The sequence below is a fragment of the Esox lucius genome, chromosome 20, assembly GCF_011004845.1.
Source record: "Esox lucius isolate fEsoLuc1 chromosome 20, fEsoLuc1.pri, whole genome shotgun sequence".
Taxonomy (NCBI): Eukaryota; Metazoa; Chordata; class Actinopteri; order Esociformes; family Esocidae; genus Esox; species Esox lucius.
In genome coordinates, this window is record NC_047588.1 from 11512609 (window position 1) to 11534676 (window position 22068).

The 22068-nt window shown below is 39.4% G+C and overlaps 1 protein-coding gene across 1 annotated transcript; it reads left to right on the forward strand.

Moving 5' to 3' along the window:
• The first annotated feature begins 6006 nt into the window (after positions 1-6006).
• On the forward strand, positions 6007-20589 carry lim2.5 (lens intrinsic membrane protein 2.5). The gene is made up of 5 exons (XM_010899439.4): positions 6007-6117; positions 12617-12869; positions 13142-13291; positions 15071-15205; positions 20369-20589. Exons 2-5 carry the CDS (start codon positions 12695-12697, stop codon positions 20428-20430), a joined length of 522 nt encoding a protein of 173 aa, XP_010897741.1. The 5' UTR covers positions 6007-6117; positions 12617-12694; the 3' UTR covers positions 20431-20589.
• The last annotated feature ends 1479 nt before the right edge of the window (positions 20590-22068 follow it).

Here is a 22068-nt window from a genome sequence, read left to right on the forward strand (position 1 = left end):
AATAAGCTTTGAGTGAGACCTATGGCAACTAACGTTACAGTTTAGCTGCTAACCAGCAAAGTTGCACATGCTTGTCAATCCGGTTGGTTCCTTTGTTGCTTGAAGGACAGCAATATGTCCTGACCTACAGGTTCAGCCAGGACCACTTGGAGCTTCTCTTCAACTCCATCAGAGTATCTGGTAGGGTTCATCATTTATATTTACCAGCCGCAACACTAAGTGACTTGTATTGTTTTCAGTTTGTCGGTCCATATGTTTTTTTACTTTTGGTAACATGTGTTTTCTGCAGACATACACCCTAACCCTAAGACATACACAATACCTGGAAGTGTCACAAACCATTTTGAGTATTTAGAAAAATGCCTGTGTTTGTCTATTTGTTTGCAGAACTTATCATCACTAATACAGTCTGAATTGTATGATAATGTCATTCAACCTATTTTATGTGGAAAGATCATTCAGAGGTGGCTAGTTCTAATTAGTCTTTTTTTGTAAAAATGTTTTAAGCATAAAACATTTTAAAGCATGTATTGAATATCTGTGTACAATTCTTTTATATCTTTTTTTTTTCCTTAAACGAATAACAACCCTAATGCCAGCCAGTTCAAGTACATCTTTAGGATGTAAAGCTGATGGCCCAGTGTGGGGTTGTTAAACCATGCAGAGGCAATGTGACGGCACAGGATGACACAGAGTCCCTACCAGTTGTCATCGACACCTCTACAAGCCTGTCAGCTGTAGATGTGTCCTCTGCAGCAGGAGGAGAAGATCTTCCATCCCCGTTTGCTGACATTCCTGCCCTAGTACATGATCACAGCTACCTTCCCGTCCACTTCGATGGTCTTGTGGACAACGCTCTCATGTACATTTCAGGTGAAGGCTAACTGAAAGTCGATTTTCCCTATAACCAAAAGTGCCAATAGTCACAATCTGGGGAAAAACAATCTCCATTGTCCAAAAAGGGAAGTGTTCCCTTAATTTCCCCATGCTTATTAATGATTATTGTTATTAGTTATGATATTACTAACTAAAATTTCAGGATTTGTTGTGCAACAGGCTCGGAAGAAGCTGTCGTGTGATGTCTGCCGTGCAAGCCTGGTGACATGCTGCATCTGCCATCAAGGACCAGAGCTACCACATGCTGAATTTAAAAAACAATGGAGGTCTGGTGATTCCATCAGAGGGAACCATGAGTGTCATCAGGGCAGCAGAGTGGGTCATTCGGCAGTCATCAGGCAGTACCAGACGATCACAGCCCATCAAACTGCTTGAGGTTGTTTACATTGTCTGAAAAAGGATCGGTTCAGAGGATGTTTGTGTTGGGATAGACATCCACCACCATAGGCTGTTAAAAATAATTCTGTCCCTGTTTTTTAAGTTAAGGCTGCACCACATCGCCAGAATTACAATCCTCAGCTTACAGAGCAACATCATGTGACAGAAACTTAATAAAACTGTCCTTTTCAAAGGGCATTAGCCCAAGGTATGTTTTCAAGGTACTGTCCTCTTTTACTTCAACAGTAGTGTAGTGCTCTCTACAGCATTTATTTATTTGTGTGTATATATAAATGATTCATTTATATTTGTAAAGGGGAATCATGTACCTATTTTTTGTGTGCAAATAAATACGCATGACCATACCTTGGCAAATAATGGTCAATTTCATTCTATATTGATCTGCTTTTGCACACAGCTTCACAGGACCTGGTGCTAGGGCTCAGTTGTTTCTAAAGTCATATCAAGTGACCTAGAGGGCTGAAATGTGGTCAGTTCAGAGATGCTTGTTATCTGGCATAAAGAAAAAACATGTAGTAATTAAAATTATTTTATAATAGTACAAAAGTGTATGTTTTGTTGCCATTCTGTAGCCTATTTATTGATTTAACATACCTACCTTGTTTGTATATTCATTACACCTATCTGGTTCTGTTCAAGGATATTTTCATATGGAAGTCCATGGTTTTAATGGTTCATATGTATGCAGTGTCATAACTTTATCTCTGACGTTTATAACAAACCAAACCGTTTGAAAATCAGTAGAAAAATGTGCAAGTTATGGTTATTTAAAAGTACATGCACCATAAAACACAATGTTACAAGTGAGCGAGCGGCCTGTGGCAAGATGGCCGCCATGTGCGGACGTCGACCTCCATTAGCCTTTAGCGCGGACAAGGTGTCTAGCCTTTATATATGATGTCTATGGTTCGAACGGGTGAGATTCTAAGTCTCTACAGCAGATGGCGCTGTATCCTAGTGTAGGAGCTTTGCCTATTATGCTGGAGAACTTTCCAATACAAACACTTTTTTATTTTCCAGATTAATCATATATATTTTCTCCAGCTTCTTCCATGCTGACCAAATCATCTGCAGGTGCCAAACTCAGTCTCGCCCTGTGGCCACAATGCAGTTGAAGATGGATGGAGGATCTTAGTTCCTGGCTCTGGTTCAACAACCTGCCACCTGAAGCAGAACCACACTGTGGGTATCTGGGCTGCCAAGGGCACCAATGAAAATGTGTCTGTCATCTGTCTGGTCAACAATGTTCACCGCCATGATGAACACGTTGAGTGTACTTGCGAAAGGTATAAACATTGAGTCAGTGTATTGTGTGTGGGTATATATAGGTCTCCTTTTAGGATCATTTACGAGGTCACTGTGTTGAATCCTGCCTCTAATGTTCACAAGACTAAACAATTAAACAATAACGTAATCTTTCTTCCATCACTGAAGCACTAGCTAGTGCAGGGAGGTTAAGGGGGGGAGGGATGATACTGTGTGTATTAGCATACCATAAGTCAATTCAAACTCCAAGACTGACCGGCGAGAGAGTTTCAGTGGAGAATATCTCTGGCGCTTTTTTGAAGCAATAGCTTAAATTAACTGCTAATGTATTCTAGTCATTTATGTTAAAATGTATGTTAGTAATACAGTAACAATCTTATATATGGCCACTTTAATATAACTTACAAATAATTACGCAGGTCATTTCTGCTGTTCTGCTGTGAACAAGATGGGAGAGACTAGTTCAGCCACCACTGCTGTGAATGTTGAGTGTATGTGCTATATTTGTATCATACATATAATATTATCATACATATAATATTATCATACATATAATATTCTTCACTTTTTTTTAACAGTGATGCTCATGCTTTTATTGTAATTGGAGCTAAATTCACTGTTTGCTATTGGATTCACTTTCCCATAGCAGTGTTTTCCTTGTTTTATGTTCACTAGCCCGCCCTGTCAAGGTTTTCCTCTGCCAGTTCCCAGCCAGTCACATAATACAGGTGGTACAATGTGTTTGGCGAGCGGGCGGTCCGGCTCAGATAAGACTTCTGAGAGTTTGAGTTTCTCTGCGACCAGATACGCAGGTCATTTCTGCTGTTCTGCTGTGAACAAGATGGGAGAGACTAGTTCAGCCACCACTGTTGTGAATGTTGAGTGTATGTGCTATATTTGTAGAGTATCTGCTGTGATTGACATGATCAATGAATCCCGAACAGCTCCGCCTCCCTAGGCACAAAAGGGCCAAGTTGTTAATTTGGGTTTCAGAGAACTACTTACATTTTGACACCAACTAATTTTATTATTAAAGATTCTGAAAATGACCATGAAGCATTTAAAAAAAATTCTGCATCACTGATATATAAACTTTGGATGATTACAGCATACTTTCTTTAAAGAATTTTCTCTTTCAGATGCACCAGCTATGCTTCCATTTTCCTTGTGCTTCGTGCATGACGGGGAGTTGAGGTGTGAGTGTGTGATGGACTCTACTACCATCTCGGACACCATTGGGGACCACCAAAGTCACAAAAACACTGAACTGCTCAACTGAAAGATCCTGAGGTCTTTTCTCATCACTCCCAGAATGGATGACATGGGTGACGTCTTCTGCAATTCGACCAATGTGCACAGGAGTGCCTCCATCAAACTCCAGTTTGTTGGTGCGTTTGGTCTTGTCTGAGTGAAGGCAATAGGGCAAGGGCCTGCAGATTTTCTTTGTCCCATCACGTTTTTGTGTAAAAAAACAACTCTTAAGCTTAGTTCATCCTATGTAATTCTACTGTTTGGCATTCCCTTAGGTATATTTGAAACATGATTATAACAAGCTGATGTTTAATTTGAATGTATTGTGTTCAAAAGCTAAAACTAATAAGACAGATGTCTTTGAGGCATGAACATGACACATCAGTTACTCAGAAAATCTATATCTATGTAATTTACCACAGATCAGTAGACAGTTTTTAGTAACAGTTTACCTAAAACATGTAGATATATTTGCATTTGATTACATTTAGGAGTTTGAGTTGGAATATTGATACATACTGTATATATCTTAATGTATGCCTTATATAATGCAACATTATGAACAATATAACACCTGCAGGCTTAACAGTTGCTTTTTCTTTTGTGTGTTTTCATATATTTTGCTCTGGGTAATTTGGATTTCTGTATGACAATAGGAAATCACTAAATATTCATGCAGAACAGTAGATTGAACCATGGCTTCCAGGGGCATCAGTAGGCAGCTGCTCTATCACTAACCAGCTTCTGGACATTACCCTGTAATGACATTAATGACTGTGGTTTTACCTACACAGACACAATGATAGCCATTTTGCACTGGAGGAGGTTTACCTGAAGGGGGCGCTGAAGGCGACACTCCATGTATCCTAACTCACTGTCTAGGTAATTCACTCCAACACGAGATAACTTACAAATTTCAACCTCCTGCTTTTTACTGTGTTGCGTGGCAAATATTGTGAGATCGGAGATACTGGAGAAACACACCAACACTCAAGACCAAAAGATATGAAATTATTTTACTGTGAACATGAGGTAATCTTCACTGAATGCTCATATTATTTTCTTTGTTCAGACAGCCCCGAGGAATGAAATCAATGGATTTGATATCTCTATGGCTTGGAGGACAATGGGTACATAATCAATTACTGTTCACTCTCTGTTTGTATCAGTAATTTACAATTTTATTTGTTCCTTTATTTATTGGAATGAATGTTATTATCTAATCAAGCTCTATAATGGCAGTAATGGTGAAACCAGATTCTTTAATAATGTGTCTAACTGCAAGTAATTTAATGCACATGCATAAACATAATCTGTATATATTAATATTGCAGGTACTTGGCAAAAGATAATTTTGAATTAATTACATTAGTGTTAGTATCAGTGTCATATGTCTAATTTTGTCTGTTGTGAATGCATGTCTGTGTGCTAGCCTGAGAATATACCTTTCATGAATTTTGAATTGCAGAGAAAACTAATTGCTATCAACATATGTCAGTCTGCCACTATCCTTTGCTTTACCTGTTACAGCAGCACTTAGTTCCCTGTAGCTAGCATCATTAATCGGTGGACATCTTTGTTTGCATAGTGTACGTTAGTGTTAAAATCCCAGTGTTAGCTGACACTGACAAATCAAAATTAAACATGGGATGTCAATGTGTGTGGCATTTGTTTTAAGCAAAATAAGCTAACTTCCTGCATTTAAACCTATCTAGAGAATTCTGTATTTTCAGCAAGCAATGTCTGTTTGTGTGTGAGGAAAAAGTGGAGAGGAGAGAGTTAAACCAGCCTGACGATGTCATGTGTAGGCTCTCTAAGTGTGTGTCTGTTCCCATGGCCACACTCAGCCCACAGATGACTCTGCCCCTACAACTGAAAGAAAGTGTGCGTTTCAGCATGTTGTATTGACCGCCCCTAGTACTGCAAGGCTATGCACATCCAATGTTCCAGAAACAACAGAAAAGGGACCAGGCCACACTGCTGGCCGCCTCATTGCCCCCCAACACCCACTGTTCCACATTATCAACCCAGCCCCCCCATCCCCCCACCATACCGTCCCGATGGGACTCAATGGGAAAGAACCACGTGCCTCTATGCCCACCAGCTCAAGTGCATTTGTTCTCTCTGCTGATTGTTTTAAAGGATTTTGCCTCCATCAACAAAAAAGCAGAGGGAATAACTTTTTGGAATTCAGCCTAGGGGGTCCTCTTTGACATTTTGCTCACTTCGGGCTTGCATACTCTCCTCCTTTCCCTGCGGAAAGTTTTACACTTAAGAGGGGTTAATTAATCCTGAAGAACTCAGGTAAGACGCATGCATCCTGGTACTTTAGACCCTGTACTGTTGTGTTGCCAGATTATACTGAATGGACTAATCCACAGGAGTACAGAAAATCTACATTGAGTAAAGAACTGCAGCCATGCAGGGCACAGGTGGGCCAAAAGAGATACTTCTGGCTGTGGAGAAAGATAAATAAGCAAAATATTATAAGAGGTGGCTTTTTTCTTATTGCTATTAAAATGGGTAGGCTAAATCCCTCTATTCCCCCACTTATTAAGTAATTTCAATCGGTGCCTTTGTAACCATTTTGTTTTACCAATCATAAGTAAAAATAAACAATTTGTTTTAGCATTCTTCAGATATTGATCTCCGTGCTGGACATCAAGTAGCAAATAATACATGTTGAAGTGCATGTAATACATAGAATGGAGAGTCAAGATGGATGCTGAAGTTAAGGATCCATTGATCTCACCTTTGGGGCATTTGTGATTAGTTGTCTGCCTGTGTTTGCAGTTTGCATGTTGTTTGCATGTGATCAAAGGTCACACGTTGTTAGCTGTTTAAACGACATAACTATGCACATTTAGCCCTAATGCAACATAAGCTGGTGACCTTGATCATGTCCGGTAACAAACCGATGTGCCCAAACCAATGTCCCCAAACCAATGGCATTACTGAAAATATGTTAACTTTGCCATAAGTGAGGCATTTATTAAACCAAGGATTATGTTTCCCCTATGGCTACCTCATCTAGAGAGCCAATACGCTGGCTCTTTGCATCCTCATGATGAACACATTAGCTGTGGGTGTCTAAAGATAAATGTAGCTCATTAAATATAGTATCTGGTGGGCAATTCCGGAAAGGTTGCTCATTCATGAAGTGAAAAAATATGCCATTTTGCCCACAATAAGTGTTCTACAAAAAAGGGCAATGTGAGCACTAGTACTGAACACATCGCAATGAGAGTCTTCCAACATGTTCAGCTAGGTCAACATGTGTAGTTTGTTGATGAAACCAGTTTTGTTACCAGGCGTAATCACTAAAGTGTAGGTTTGTGTAATTTGCAACGACTTTGGCTGAAACATAAACCAAACCTAACCTTTTGTAGTGCTCAAGTATGGGCCATGTATAGCTCAAAATAGGTCCATACTGAGATGATTGCCACAATGTGCTACTGAAAGTAACGTGTGTGTGCATGTTTCTGCAAATAATGAATGATTGTGTTGTTTCATCTAGTTTGTGCTGAGTGTGTTGCACTTCTCTGCAATGTTGCAGAGTAAAAAGAGTTGACTGCTTTGTCTGCTTCTATGCACAAATTATGCTTTTGTCTAGGTCTAGTACGTGCCTCGGGTCAGTTCTGTTTGAATTCAGTTGATTAAATCAATGCTTCATTTAAAGGTTCTATTTTTGTGAGTATTTGGATGAAAGGCCAAAAGAATAAACAACTAAGACATTTTCTTCACAGCTTGTTTTGCTCATATTTATTTAAGGGTGCTAATATTAGTGGATGGAGTTTTATTTTGATCTTGGGTCTTTTCTTACCTAATTGTCAGCCTACATTTAGGTTCAGGGCTGGGGTTTTTTCAGTGTCCCCACACACCAGCATCTAGGTTTTTATTGATCAAACCCCTAACTCCTTATTACAAGTCGTGACAGCCAAACAGCTTTTTGCTGTAGCTTACATGGCTGACCTGCCATATATTTTAGCATCCATTCTTTTTACTGGCCGATTATCATGTATTTTATCAGATAACTTGACATGTTTCACACATTTTATCCTACTCTGTTTAAAAATGCTAAATATATAATCATTTCATAAATGGTAAACTTGTATTATGTTTGAATTATAGAACCCAAAATTAGGTTTATCAAACACTTTCTATGAATGTATAACCAAGCATTATCACACTGAGTAAACTAGTGTAACTTAGAGGGTTATGAATAAGTTACTTCATTGCCAGTCTCTCCTATACTTAATGGTGGTCCTTGGTTACATGTATGTATTTGGATAATACACTCATATTAGCTAGTTAGGTAGTTGAGATGATAAATGTGAGAGAATAATATTACAACTGAAAATAAAAAGGTAATTTAGAAGAAATATAAATTGTGTTATTGGCACTAAAACTTTTATCATTCCATTTGTTTGGGGCAACATTTTCAAAAGCAGTTTTACCCAGTTCTGATTAAGCCAACAGCATGTTTGGTAACTGCTATTTTACCAACACAATTTTTCAGTTAGATTGTCAGGAACGTTTAGCATGAAAGCCTTCTATAACAATATCCACCAATGCCTGGTCCTTCTAGAGGACACTAGAGTCTCCACCTTAATGCAGTGGGAGAACATGAGCAGTTTGCCAAACTTTAGGTATTAACCCTGAAATTAATATTATCTGAAATACAATTATCATTGCTTCAAGGTTGGTGAAGCACTGACCACCAAGCCTAATCTACTGTATCAGTCCCTATGGTTTTCTTAGTGTCTAGCTAGCAAAGGATCAATAACCTAAATTTTTTAATGAACAAAGTCAATGAAAATCCTTGGCTCTTAACATCAATCAACACACAATATATTGTGCCAATTTATTGAAATGGAAAAACTTAAATATCACATTTACATAAGTATAGAAAGGCACACACCTTGATGAGAATAATATGAGAATAAATAAGGTCTCTTGTATGTTTTTTGGTCAAATTTGTCTTAATTCATGACAGTCGTCTTAATCATGTGTGAAAAAATACTGTATGGAACACCGTGAGTTACATGACAAGCACTCTGCGGCACATCATGACATCTCACGGTGTACCATCACATCTCACGGTATACCATCACATCTCACGGTGTACTGTACAGCATCAGAAGGTCCAGTTTCTCAGATTTCTTTCAAATGCTATTGGTCCATTTCCATGTCAATTAAGTATTGAAAGGTTCCCCAGTTAAAGCCCCATATTTTGATGATTATACATTAACTATAGTTAGGTTGGTTATCTTTGTAGCCTTGTTTGTACACGGTAGTTGGAGTAAGTCTGTACAGAACATCTTGAGTGCACTATACATACAGAGCATTGTAAACTTCTCTGATTGACTCAAATTCAAACAGCTACAAATGCTGGTTGATGTTACAGTAGCTTGCTAGCTTATGTCAGCTAGCTAACATAAATTGTGACCTGTAATTCAATGCAGGGAAAATGGAGGCTGGTGACGGTTATATATGTGTTATATTGTACCGAGTGGTAGAAGGAAAGAAATATCTAACATATCCTTTGACAGACTCAAGACTGTCAGATTCCCACACATGCACAGTACCTGCACGATGTGCCACTGCTGAGTGCTGGGGGGCAGTGGATCAAAACATTGTAAGTCAAAAGGCGGTGGGGCGCAGTTTTTTAAAACTTAAAAACACGCTATTAAGTATCTATAATCAGCACAAGTGCTTTCATTGCATCTTATTAATATTATTGAAATTACATAGTTATGTTTACTGTGATATATTGGGGGGACAAATCATAGTTTCCCCCAGGATGTGGGGGTCACGCCCCCTCTGTGATTTCTGTCTATGCAAGACATGGATCTGGGGAAGCAAAGTTCCCAGAAGCATAGTGGGCTCAATCATTGTGAAATGGAAGAAGTTTGGAACCACCAAGACTCTTCCTAAAGCTGGCTGTCGGGCCAAACAGAATAACCGCCAAGAAGGACCTTGGTCCGGGATTTATGATGGGGATGCTTAGAGGCAGTGACTGATGGGGATGCTTAGAGGCAGTGACTGGAAGACTAAGAGAAATATAAATGCAGGCAAATACCAAAAACATCCCGAATCCATGTGTGCAAAACTGGTGGAGGCATAACCAAGAACACTCAAATCGCTGCCAAATGTGCTTCTACAAAGAAATGAATACTTATGGAAATGAGAGATTCCCATTTTTATCTCAGAAAATTGAAACAAATCTCCCAAAATAATGTGTTTTTGTTGTTTTTCACAGAATTCCAAATTACCAAAAAGTGATCATGGCAGACCTTATGAATTCTTGGGGCAAATTAATTCCTTGTGAGGTGAGGGACCTATATATCGACTGTCATGACCTGACAGCGACGTGGGATTAGGGACATGAGGTTTACACAGTTCGCACTCTAAACCCCTTGTAATAGCGCCTCCACATGGCCAATTGACATGGCATTTAATAAAACTGTGTGCCCCTAGCCATAATACCTGGATGGCTTTGACATTAAGGTATTTCAGATCTACGGAAGTGCACGTTTTTCCATGGCACAGGGTGGCAATATTTAGAGAATGATTAAAATAGGCAAGAATTATCTCCATATTGGCCTTGGCATCCTGTGGTCTACTTGAGACATGACACCGGTGCGAGGGCATATGAACTGTTGCCAGTTTATTAATGTGGAATTTGCCTGAATAGATCATGTAAAAACACTTTTGTGTTATTGTTGTAGTCATTCTGCTGTTTTCATTGATACAATACAGTTCAATGGAAATTCATCATAGCTTTGACAGTCCTGCCATAGTTCTATCTGCCATCCCAATAGGTCTGTCATCTTACCTGGCACCAGTTTGGAAAAGTAAAGCCACTTAACACTTGGTGGTTTGTGCAGCAGCAATATGCTCCACAAAAAGGACAAACAGTATCTCACAAAAGTGAGTACACCCCTCATGTGACAACACTGAAGAAATGACACTTTGCTACAATGTAAAGTAGTGAGTACACTGCTTGTATAAAAGTGTACATTTGCTGTCCCATCAAAATAACTAAACGCACAGCCATCAATGTCAAAACCACTGGTACACCCCTAAGTGAAAATGTCTAAATTGGGCCCAATTAGCCATTTTCCCTCCCCGGTATCATATGACTCGTTAGTGTTACAAGGTCTCAGGTGTGAATGGGAAGCAGGTGTGTTAAATTTGGTGTCATCGCTCTTACAATCCCTCATACTGGTCACTGGAAGTTCAACATGACACCTCATGGCAAAGAACTCTCTTGAGTATCTGAAAAGAAGAATTGTTGCTCTACCTAAAGATGACCTAGGCTATAAGAAGATTGCGAAGACCCTGAAACTAAGCTGCAGCACGGTGGCCAAGACCATACAGTGGTTTAACAGGACAGGTTCCACTCAGAACAGGCCTCGCCTCACAGAAGAAGTTGGGTGCACATGCTCAGGGTCATACCCAGAGGTTGTCTTTGGGAAATAGACATGAGTGCTGCCAGCATTGCTGCTGAGGTTGAAGGGGTGGGGGGTCAGCCTGTCAGTGCTCAGACCATATGCTGCACACTGCATCAAATTGGTCTGCATGGATGTCATCTAAAGATGAAGCAGAGCATGATCCCCTCGCTTCAGAGACTGGGCCGCAGGGCAGTATTCCAACATGATAACAACCCCAAACCCACCTCCAAGACGACCACTGCCTTGTTAAAGAAGCTGAGGGTAAAGGTGATGGACTGGCCAAGCATGTCTCCAGACCTAAACCCTATTGAGCATCTGTGGGGCATCCTCAAATGGAAGGTGAAGGAGCGCAAGGTCTCTAACATCCACAAGCTCTGTCATCATGGAGGAGTGGAAGAGGACTCTAGTGGCAACCTCTGAAGCTCTGGTGAACTCCATGCCCAAGAGGGTTAAGGCAGTGTTGGAAAATAATGGTGGCCACCAGAGGCGTCACTAGGATCATGATACATTCAGGGCTTAGCCCACCCTCCCACCCCGCACGGGACAGAAAGTACAGGGTTTTGAATGTACACGCGGAAAATTCCAATGTACATGCTAGCAGCCTACAAGTCTACATTGTCATAATGCACGATTGGAATTATGGATGAATAGATCAAGGGGTTATTTTTTTACTATCTTTGTTCAGTTTGAGTTCCGGGGCTATTCATAAGATTCGAGGCTATAGCCCCGGACGCCCAGGCCTAACGACGCCACTGGTGGCCACACAAATTATTGACACTTTGTGCCCAATTTGGACATTTTCACTTAGGGGTGTACGCACTTTTGTTGCCAGCGGTTTAGACAATAATGGCTGTGTGTTGTGTTATTTTGAGGGGAAATTGACACTGTTATACAAGCCGTACACTCACTACTTTACATTGTGGCAAAGTGTCATTTCTTCAGTCACATGAAAAGATATAATCAAATATTGACAAAAATGTAAGGAGTGTACTCACTTTTGTGAGATACTGTAATAAGTAAATAGAACCATTATAAAAAACTTGAAATGCCATGCGTTTCTATTGTACCTGGCTTAGAACAGGTTCCACGTAAGATGGCTGCCAACGTTTTGCATTCTAATGCATAGGGACTCTATGACATCAGCCTATCCATAGATGTCTTCTTTTTCATAATTCTTCTTTTTTATTTCATTTATTTTTCATATCTGTTCTCTAAATGTCAAAACATTCTAAATAGTCAATGAAAGAAATGACCACTTAATGGAAATCTTCTGTGTCATTGTGGCCCGTTGCTGACTATAGCCCATTGTTGTTTGTTGTTGTTTTTCATCATTTCTAACTGTATAGTGTGAAGCGATCCTGCCCCTCTGCCTCGCTGTACTCTGCAGTGCGTAGAGCCACAACGCCGTTGCAGTGTCACTCAGAATGCACAGCTTTATGGGAGGGGGCCTGTTCTGCGCCATAGTAGGGAACATCCTGCTAGTAGTCTCCACAGCGACTGACTACTGGATGCAGTACCGCCTGTCGGGCAGCTTTGCCCACCAAGGCCTCTGGAGATACTGCATGTCGGGCAAGTGCTATATGCAGACAGACAGCATCGGTGAGTGGTGACAACTGAGAACCCATAAAACCACTAGAAGTTGTAGTACAACATCCATATTAGGAAGTTCCTATATGGTCAGACAACTCAATCATTGTCAGTTTTCTCAAATTACAGAGTCAAATCGAGTCTAATGCGGAAGCTGTATTCCTGTCTTCCCATGTTCAGGACTATTGATGAGGTCTCATAACAAAGTTCATTAGACTCAATTAGGCTCATTAAATGTGTCAGGAAATAAATGTACATATGTGTCTTTCTTTCTTTGTCCTTAGCCTACTGGAATGCCACCCGTGCCTTCATGATCCTGTCAGCTATGTCGTGCTTTGCCGGCATCATTGCAGGCATTCTCTCCTTCGCACATTTTTCCGCCTTCGAGAGGTTTAACCGTTCCTTTGCTGCAGGGATCATGTTCTTCGTATCCAGTGAGTCCCACTGGACATTGCAAAGCTAACAAAGCTACACATTAAACAGAGATATACACCGATCAGCCGTAACATTATGACCACCTGCCTAATATTGTGTAGGTCCCCCTTTTGCCACCAGAACAGCCCTGAACCATCAAGGTATGGACTCCACCAGACCTCTGAAGGTGTGCTGTGGTATCTGGCACCAAGAGGTTAGCAACAGATCACCATCGTATGGTGCGAGGTGGGGTCCTCCATGGATCAGATCTGTTTGTCCAGCTCATCCCACAGATGCTTGATTGGATTGAGATCTGGGGAATTTGGAGGCACCTTGAACACGTTGTTGTGTTCCTCAAACCATTCCTGAACAAAGTTTGCTTTGTGGCAGGGCGCATTGTCTTGCTGATGTAGACCAATGCCATCAGGGAATGCCGTTGCCATGAAAGAGTGCACATGGTCTGCAACAATGCTTAGGTAGGTGGTTCGTGTCAAAGTAACATCCACATGAATGGCAGGACCCAAGGTTTCCCAGCAGAACTTTGCCCAAAACATCACACTGCCTCCGCCGGCTTGCCTCCTTCCCATATTGCATCCTCCAAGTAAGCGATGCACACTCACCCGGCGATGCACACTCACCCGGCCATCCACGTAAAAGGCACCCTGACTGGTCTGCAGCTACGCAACCCCATACGCAACAAACTGCGATGTTCTGACACCTTTATATCTATGCCAGCATTTACTTTTTCAGCAGTTTGAGCTACAGTAGCTTGTCTGTTGGATCGGACCACACGGGCCAGCCTTCACTCCCCATGTGCATCAATGAGCCACCCATGACCCTGCCGCCGGTTCACTGCTTTTCCTTCCTTGGACCACTTTTGATAGGTTCTGACCACTGCAGACTGGGAACACCCCACAAAGGCTGCAGTTTTGGAGATGCTCTGACCCAGGCGTCTAGCCATCACAATTTGGCCCTTGTCAAAGTTGCTCAGATCTTTACGCTTGTCCATTTTTCATTCTTCTAACACATCAACTTTGAGGACAGAATGTTTACTTGCTGCCTAATATATCCCACCCACAGACAGGTGCCATGATAATAAGATTATCAGTGTTATTCACTTCACCTGTCAGTGGTCATAATGTAATGGCTGATTGGTGTACATTGTAACACACAATACACAAATTAAAAAAAAAACTATTGTGGAAATTCCCACAAATGAAAATAGAAGTCTGAATGACCAAAATTAACCTATATTAATGCAGCATAATATGAAAGAAGCACCCATCCCAATCGAAGGCTACTTGCCCAGCTGAAGCTATAAACAGGGCCGGCACTAGGCATAAGCCACATGAACAGTTGCTTAGGTCCCCCAATCGCTAGGGGGCTCCAGACCACTAGGGACTGCTAGAAAAGAGGGCCTCAAATCAAATGTTACTTAGGGCCTCCAAAAGGTGGGAGCTAGCCCTGGTTCTAGCCAACCCCTCTTCCCAGAAGGCCACCCCTCTTCACAGAGCCCTATCCTGTCAGGACAGATGGGCTGTGTCTTTGGAGAACAAAGAGAAAACAACATACAGATTAACAGAGCCCCCTGTCCTGTTAAATACTTACTAATTTGCCCAAAGACACAGCAAGATTCTTTCATATTGTGACCCATAAACAAAGGCCTGTTCATTATTTGGTCAAATATCAAATTTAGTCCTTCACAGAACATACCTGATTCCATTGCTTTTTCTACAGTTATGTCTATTGTAGACCTAATTAGACCTAATTTAAATGTGTCCTCTCTTAACCACCGCTAGCTCTCTTTGTTCTGCTTGCAATGGCCATCTACACTGGGGTGACAGTGAACTTCCTGGGAAAGCGCTTTGGTGACTGGCGCTTCTCTTGGTCCTACATATTGGGCTGGGTGGCACTGCTCATGACCTTTTTTGCAGGTAAGCATGATAAAGCTGTAGATACGCATGGTACATGCAAAAAAAGAGCTCATTCCCTTTTTATAACTTGTTTTAACTTTATTTAGACAGGGAGAACACTTGCAATTGAGGCCTATATATTTAACTTTTTTATTTTATTTTGCCTTTAATTATACAGAGAAATCAACACAGCTGAGCCCTACATTTCAACAATAAAACATACATACAAATAAGACACTTGTGCACTAGTGACAAAACGCAAGACTGAATGATAAACAGCATCCAGAAATTTTAGTACAGAAGCTGAGGCTTGCACAAACAGCACACCAGCACACCACAAACTGAGCACAAACAAGGCTATTTTGGTTGAATTTGGAGTATGTGGGGGTTGAGTTAATACCTAAATTACAGTAGCACAAACAAAACTATTAACTGGACAAACAGACACAAACAGAGCACTAACAAACATTACTATTTTGGTTGAATTTGGAGCATGTTGGGGGGCTGAGTGACCTATAAAATATTCTTTAATATCTATAAAATGATAGCAGCACAAACTAGAATTGTAATGACAAAAAACAGCACAAACGGCGCACAAACGATTTAGCCTATTTTGCCAATGTTTTGTGTTGGTTGAGGGACCAACATCACACAGGTTATCCCAACCAGTGTTGGGGGTAACACGGTACAAAAGTGAGACTACTTCATAACGGTAATGAATAACGTAACAAGTTAGTTTTTTAATTTAAGTAATCCCTTACTAGTTATTTTTTTAATAGGCGTTACTCAATTGCAACCAATGTAGCATTATGTAGCATTTATTTTCTCCAGTTCCAAGCAGCAATAAAGGATCCTAAGATGGCAGCACCAGCTCTCCTTGCTAAAGGTACAGTGGAAGGCTGAGCTACACGATTCAGGCTTGGGAAGCAGTTTACTATTTCAACTACGTTATTATTACACTCACCCATGACCAGTTGCTGTTAGGTTTTGGTGGAATCTTTCGCCTATTGGACAACCAAAGTCTGATCTCAAATCATTCTCTGTTGGAAAACCAAAGTTGTTCGCAAATTAACATTTAAATACAGTGGGGAGAACAAGTATTTGATACACTGACGATTTTTCAGGTTTTCCCACTTACAAAGCATGTTGAGTACACTTCAACTGTGAGAGACAGAATCTAAAACAAAAATCCAGAAAATCACATTGTATGATTTTTAAATAATTAATTTGCATTTTATTGCATGACATAGATATTTGATCACCTACCAACCAGTAAGAATTCCGGCTCTCACAGACCTGTTAGTTTTTCTTTAAGAAGCCCTCCTGTTCTCCACTCATTACCTGTATCAACAGCACCTGTTTGAACTTGTTACCTGTATAAAAGACACCTGTCCACACACTTAATCAAACAGACTCCATCCTCTCCACAATGGCCAAGACCAGAGAGCTGTGTAAGGACATCAGGGATAAAATTGTAGACCTGCACAAGGCTGGAATGGGCTACAGGACAATAGGCAAGCAGCTTGGTGAGAAGGCAATAACTGTTGGCGCAATTATTAGAAAATTGAAGAAGTTCAAGATGACGGTCAATCTCCCTCGGTCTGTGGCTCCATGCAAGATCTCACCTTGTGGGGCATCAATGATCATGAGGAAGGTGAGGGATCAGCCCAGAACTACACGGCAGGACCTGGTCAATGACCTGAAGAGAGTTGGCACCACAGTCTCAAAGAAAACCATTAGTAACAGACTACGCAGTAATGGATTAAAATCCTGCAGGGCACGCAAGGTCCTCAAGCCAGCGCATGTCCAGGCCCATCTGAAGTTTGCCAGTGACCATCTGGATGATCCAGAGGAGGAATGGGAAAAGGTCATTTGGTCTGATGAGACAAAAATAGAGCTTTTTGGTCTAAACGTCACTCGCCGTGTTTGGAGGAAGAAGAAGTATTAGAGTACAACCCTAAGAACACCATTCCAACCGTGAAGCATGGAGGTGGAAACATCATTCTTTGGGGATGCTTTTCTGCAAAGGGGACAGGACGACTGCACCGTATTGAGGGGAGGATGGATGGGGCCATGTATCAGGAAACACACAGCCAGGGCAACTAAGGAGTGGCTCCGTAAGAAGCATCTCAAGGTCCTGGAGTGGCCTAGCCAGTCTCCAGACCTGAACCCAATAGAAAATCTTTGGAGGGAGCTGAAAGTCTGTATTGCCCAGCGATAGCCCCGAAACCTGAAGGATCTGGAGAAGGTCTATATGGAGGAGTGGGCCAAAATCCCTGCTGCAGTGTGTGCAAACCTGGTCAAGAACTACAGGAAATGTATGATCTCTGTAATTGCAAACAAAGGTTTCTGTACCAAATATTAAGTTCTGCTTTTCTGATGTATCAAATACTTGCAATAAAATGCAAATGAATTACTTAAAAACCATACAGTGTGATTTTCTGGATTTTTGTTTTAGATTCCGTCACTCACAGTTGAAGAGTATCTATGATAAAAATTACAGACTTCTACATGCTTTGTAAGTGGGAAAACTGGCAAAATCAGCAGTCAAATACTTGTTCTCCCCACTGTACATGTTCTGTTTATAAAAGCAATTATTCTGAATCGATTCAAAACAGACTTAGTAATATTTCACCTCTTAATAAAGTAATCAAACATTAATAGACTATGCACATTATTGCAAAGAGGTTTCAAACTGCAATGAGCCTAATGTTTTCTTTTAGAGGTGGTTTATCAGTGTACAATAACACAGCTATTATTTTGTTCTTCACTGTTCACTGCAATGGATCTATCTAGTATTAAAATATGTACATATAGGCTGTTGAATAAGCCTGGCCTGAAAATGTGGAATTAATTGCAATACAAAAAAAAATCGTGATTTTTAAAAGATTCTTTATTAAACACCTAAATGTAAATATTGTTTCTGATTATGGTATATGATTACTTGAGATAATAGGATTGGTCACTCTTGCTGTATAATGATTAATGATTGCTAATACAGGTGACTGACACTGACTATACCTGACTATATACGGATTCAAATTGAACAACAGATGAATATAGAATCAAATGACTTATTTTAAAGTAACTAAGTAATGTAACTTTCTACAGAAAGTAACTTAGACACATAACTAGTTACTAGTGTATATGGGAACTGTAACTACTAACTGTAAATAATTACTTTTAAATGTAACATTCTCCAACACTGATCCCAACGCTGTATGCCACAACATGTGTAAAGTAAAAATTTTCTTTTTAATATGCATGGGCATGAATAATAATACTTGCAAGCAAGCATGGGCTTAGTTTACAAAATAATTACAAATTCTCAGCAATGGAATTTCGACAGACAACTATCTACTACTATCTAAACTGAATTAATATATAAGTGCAACATGCAACAATTTGAAAGATATTACGTCTTTACAATTTATTTAATAGAATCAGTCAGTTGAAATTTATTAATTAGGCCCTAATCTAAGGATTTCATGAATTTTGTTTAGCTTTTGTCCAAGTACTCAGCACACCCATATTTGTGACTAATAAAATGTTAGCATAATATTTACAACCCTGTTTTCAAAAAGGTTGGGATGCTGTGAAAAATTTAAATAAAAACAGAATGCAAGATGTGAAAATCATTTAAACCCCATATTCAATAATAAATTGTACAAAGACAACATGTTAAATGTTGAAATTGAAAATTCTTATTGTTACTTGAAAAATATATGCCCATTTTGAATTTGATGCCAGCAGCATGTTTGAAAAAAGTTGGGACAAGGGCACCAAAATACTGGAAAGGTTGTGTAATACAAAAGCAGAACATGGTGGAACATGTTACAACTAATTAGGTTAATTGGCAACAAGTGAGTAATATGATTGGGTATAAAAAGAGCATCCCCGAGGATGAGTCTTTCAGAAGATGGGTAGTACTTAACCACTGAGTGATTAACCACTGAGTGACACTTTCCGGCTTGTTATCAGCAAACAGCGCAAAAGCCAGCATCCGTGATGGTATGGGGGTGCATTAGTACATCTGTGAAGGCACCATAAATGCTGAACAATACATACAAGTTTTGCAGCAACATATGCTGCCATCCAGATTATGTATTTTCCAGGGAAGGCCTTGCTTATTTCAGCTAGACAATACCAAACCACATTCTGCGTATTACAACAGCATGGCTCTATAATAAAAGAGTGCCGGTGTGAAACTGGCCTGCCTGCAGTCCAGACCTGTCCCCCATTGAAAACATTTGGCACATAATGAAATGAAAAATATGACAAAGGAGACCCTGAACAGCTGGAGTTCTATATCAAGCAAGAATGGGAAAACATTTCACTTTCAGAACTATGGCAGTTGTACTCCTCATTTCACAAACACTTACAGAATGTTGTTAAAAGAATTGGTGATGCACCACTGTGGTAAAGATTCCCCAATCTGACCTTTTTTGAAACATGTTGCTGGCATCAAATTCAAAATAAACATATATTTTCCAACAACAATAACATCTCTCACTTTCAACATTTGATATGTTGTCTTTGTTCTATTGTCTATTCAAAATAAGGATTAAATGATTTGCAAATCATTGCATTCTGTTTTCATTTTCCATTTTACGCAACGTCCCAACCTATTTATGTAACATAATCCAATTTTGATCTTCAGCTTCTTTACTAAATTAGCAACGTGTTTTTTTAATTATTTACTGTCATCAAGCCAAATACTAAAACATTAATGAGGAACTTTAGTTTGTGATCTATCCAGGGAAATAGTTTCTAGGTCATTTTACTGTCATGGCACTTCAAGTGTAATTTTTTAAATAAATAATAGTTTTGCAGGAGATTGCATCTTTCCAATTCTAGCAAGGAAGGCTAGGAGACATTTTAAAAATGTTTGTAACTTACAAATTAAGGGTGTTTGGCTCCCACTATGATTCTTCTCTTTCTTCTACTCTCATTGTAATGTCCTGGTTCTAGACATCTGCCCACAGAACTTTATCGAGCATCCAATGCAATTATGCTATGTTTTAGTTTTGGTTTTCCAAGTAATTATTTTGTAAATAACAACCACTTCAATAGCAATGACATCACAAACATTTTAACACACCAATTTCTATGGAGACTCCCTTTAAGAGCAGGAATGCTGGACAAAGTCATGATTTGCTAAATTGATTTCTTTTTCTTTTACAGGTATATTTTACATGTGTGCTTATAGAATGCATGAATGTAGAAGAGTGACGGGCCCACGTTAAAAGAGAAAGAAAGACTGAAATGAAAACCCAGCGAGTTTTACCAAAGCAAGTCCCCATGATGGAAGAATCAAGCTTACAAAAACTATTGTCATCTCTGTAATATAGAAGTAATGCTAGAAGAATGAGAACCAATGATAAATAAACATTTATGATTCTGTCTTTGTGGTTTATGTGCCATTTTGATAAAGCTCTCTTTAAAATGTGATATAAAGCATTTACTGTTTCATTCATTCAACCTTGAGAAATAATACATATATTTATTAATAAATAGATATTCTGTCATACAATGGAATAAGCCTAGAGATTTTGCATAATGTGTCATTTCACATTGGTAACCCAGAAGCCAGTGTAACCAAACGATCTTATTTTTCTAAACAAAAGAACCTCAATGTTATTGCCTCAACTCAAATGATAACACAAGCTTCTGTAAGCTAACAAATCAATCATGTATGGACTACACCCAACTTTCAGTTGGAACTTAAAAAAATTGATGGAAGATGTAGGATTGGTGTCAGACAAAATGTTTTTCTTAATACATTCTCAACTGAGACTAATTAAAATTGAGCTGCCTACCACATCATTGTAATAACGTCATTGTATTTCCAAGCAATTGTTTCTAATTTACTGTTTACAAAAGAAACATTAAACATTGTATATCATATTGTAAAAGCAAGTGAGCCGATGTTATGTGGTTGACAATCAAGTGCATTGGGCATAACCCTGAATCCTAAAATAAAACCCTAAAATAAAAGTATATGAGCTTAAATTTAAATGTCTCCTCTATAGCTAATTAACATTAACAACCAAGTGAAATAACCAAGTTAATATTTTGTTCACTTACACCCAAATGTTATAGACCTATATTCATAGTTACTATATATTCATAATATATTAATATAAAAATAAATTACCTAAAAGTTCTATCTCAATTAGACTGAAAAATGCTCCTAAATAGTTCACAATGGTCGATCGGTAGTTTAGAGATCAGCAGTCAACTCACACTGATATATCATGGCTGGTACATGCATTCCTTCACAGACCCTGCTTTTGAAGATACAGTAGATAACAAAATATTTGAAAGAAAGACCATTTCACTCTTATTGTATGTAATTACAAGCAGGGTTGGGTAGGTTACTTTTTAAATGTAATCCGTTACAGTTAAGTTACCTGTCTAATATTGTAATCAGTAAGGTAACTTTTGCATTACTCAAACTCAGTACCGAACGTAAAAGTAATCAGTACCTTTTGTATTACTTTCATATTAAGGGACACAAAGACCAAGATATTCTTAACTTTTCAAGCGTACATTTTGAGTTATAAGATGTTTTGACCCACAACTGAAAGTTCATTGTAAAAACTGTCAGAAATCCCTGGGATCCACGTGCACGTGCACGTGTGCAAACATGTACATGGTCACAAATAGGTTTTATTGATGAGAACAGAACTTCGCCAAGGGCGATTTTCTAAAAGTAATATTCATAAATAATATGGGATTTAACCCCTGCATTTCACCTTAAAGTCATCAGCAGCCAATGCTCTTACTTTTCTGAGGTCCAGAACAAGCAGAATCACAAATCAGCTATTTGCTACAGCTATTTGTAGGCTAATAGTAGCCAACACTCCTAAACCAGTCCTATC

Coding starts and splice junctions, on each gene's coding strand:
- lim2.5 (XM_010899439.4), top strand. CDS start 12,695: ATGCACAGCTTTATGGGAGGGGGCCTGTTCTGCGCCATAGTAGGGAAC. Junction 12,870..13,141: donor TATGCAGACAGACAGCATCG/GTGAGTGGTGAC, acceptor CTTTGTCCTTAG/CCTACTGGAATGCCACCCGT. Junction 13,292..15,070: donor GATCATGTTCTTCGTATCCA/GTGAGTCCCACT, acceptor AACCACCGCTAG/CTCTCTTTGTTCTGCTTGCA.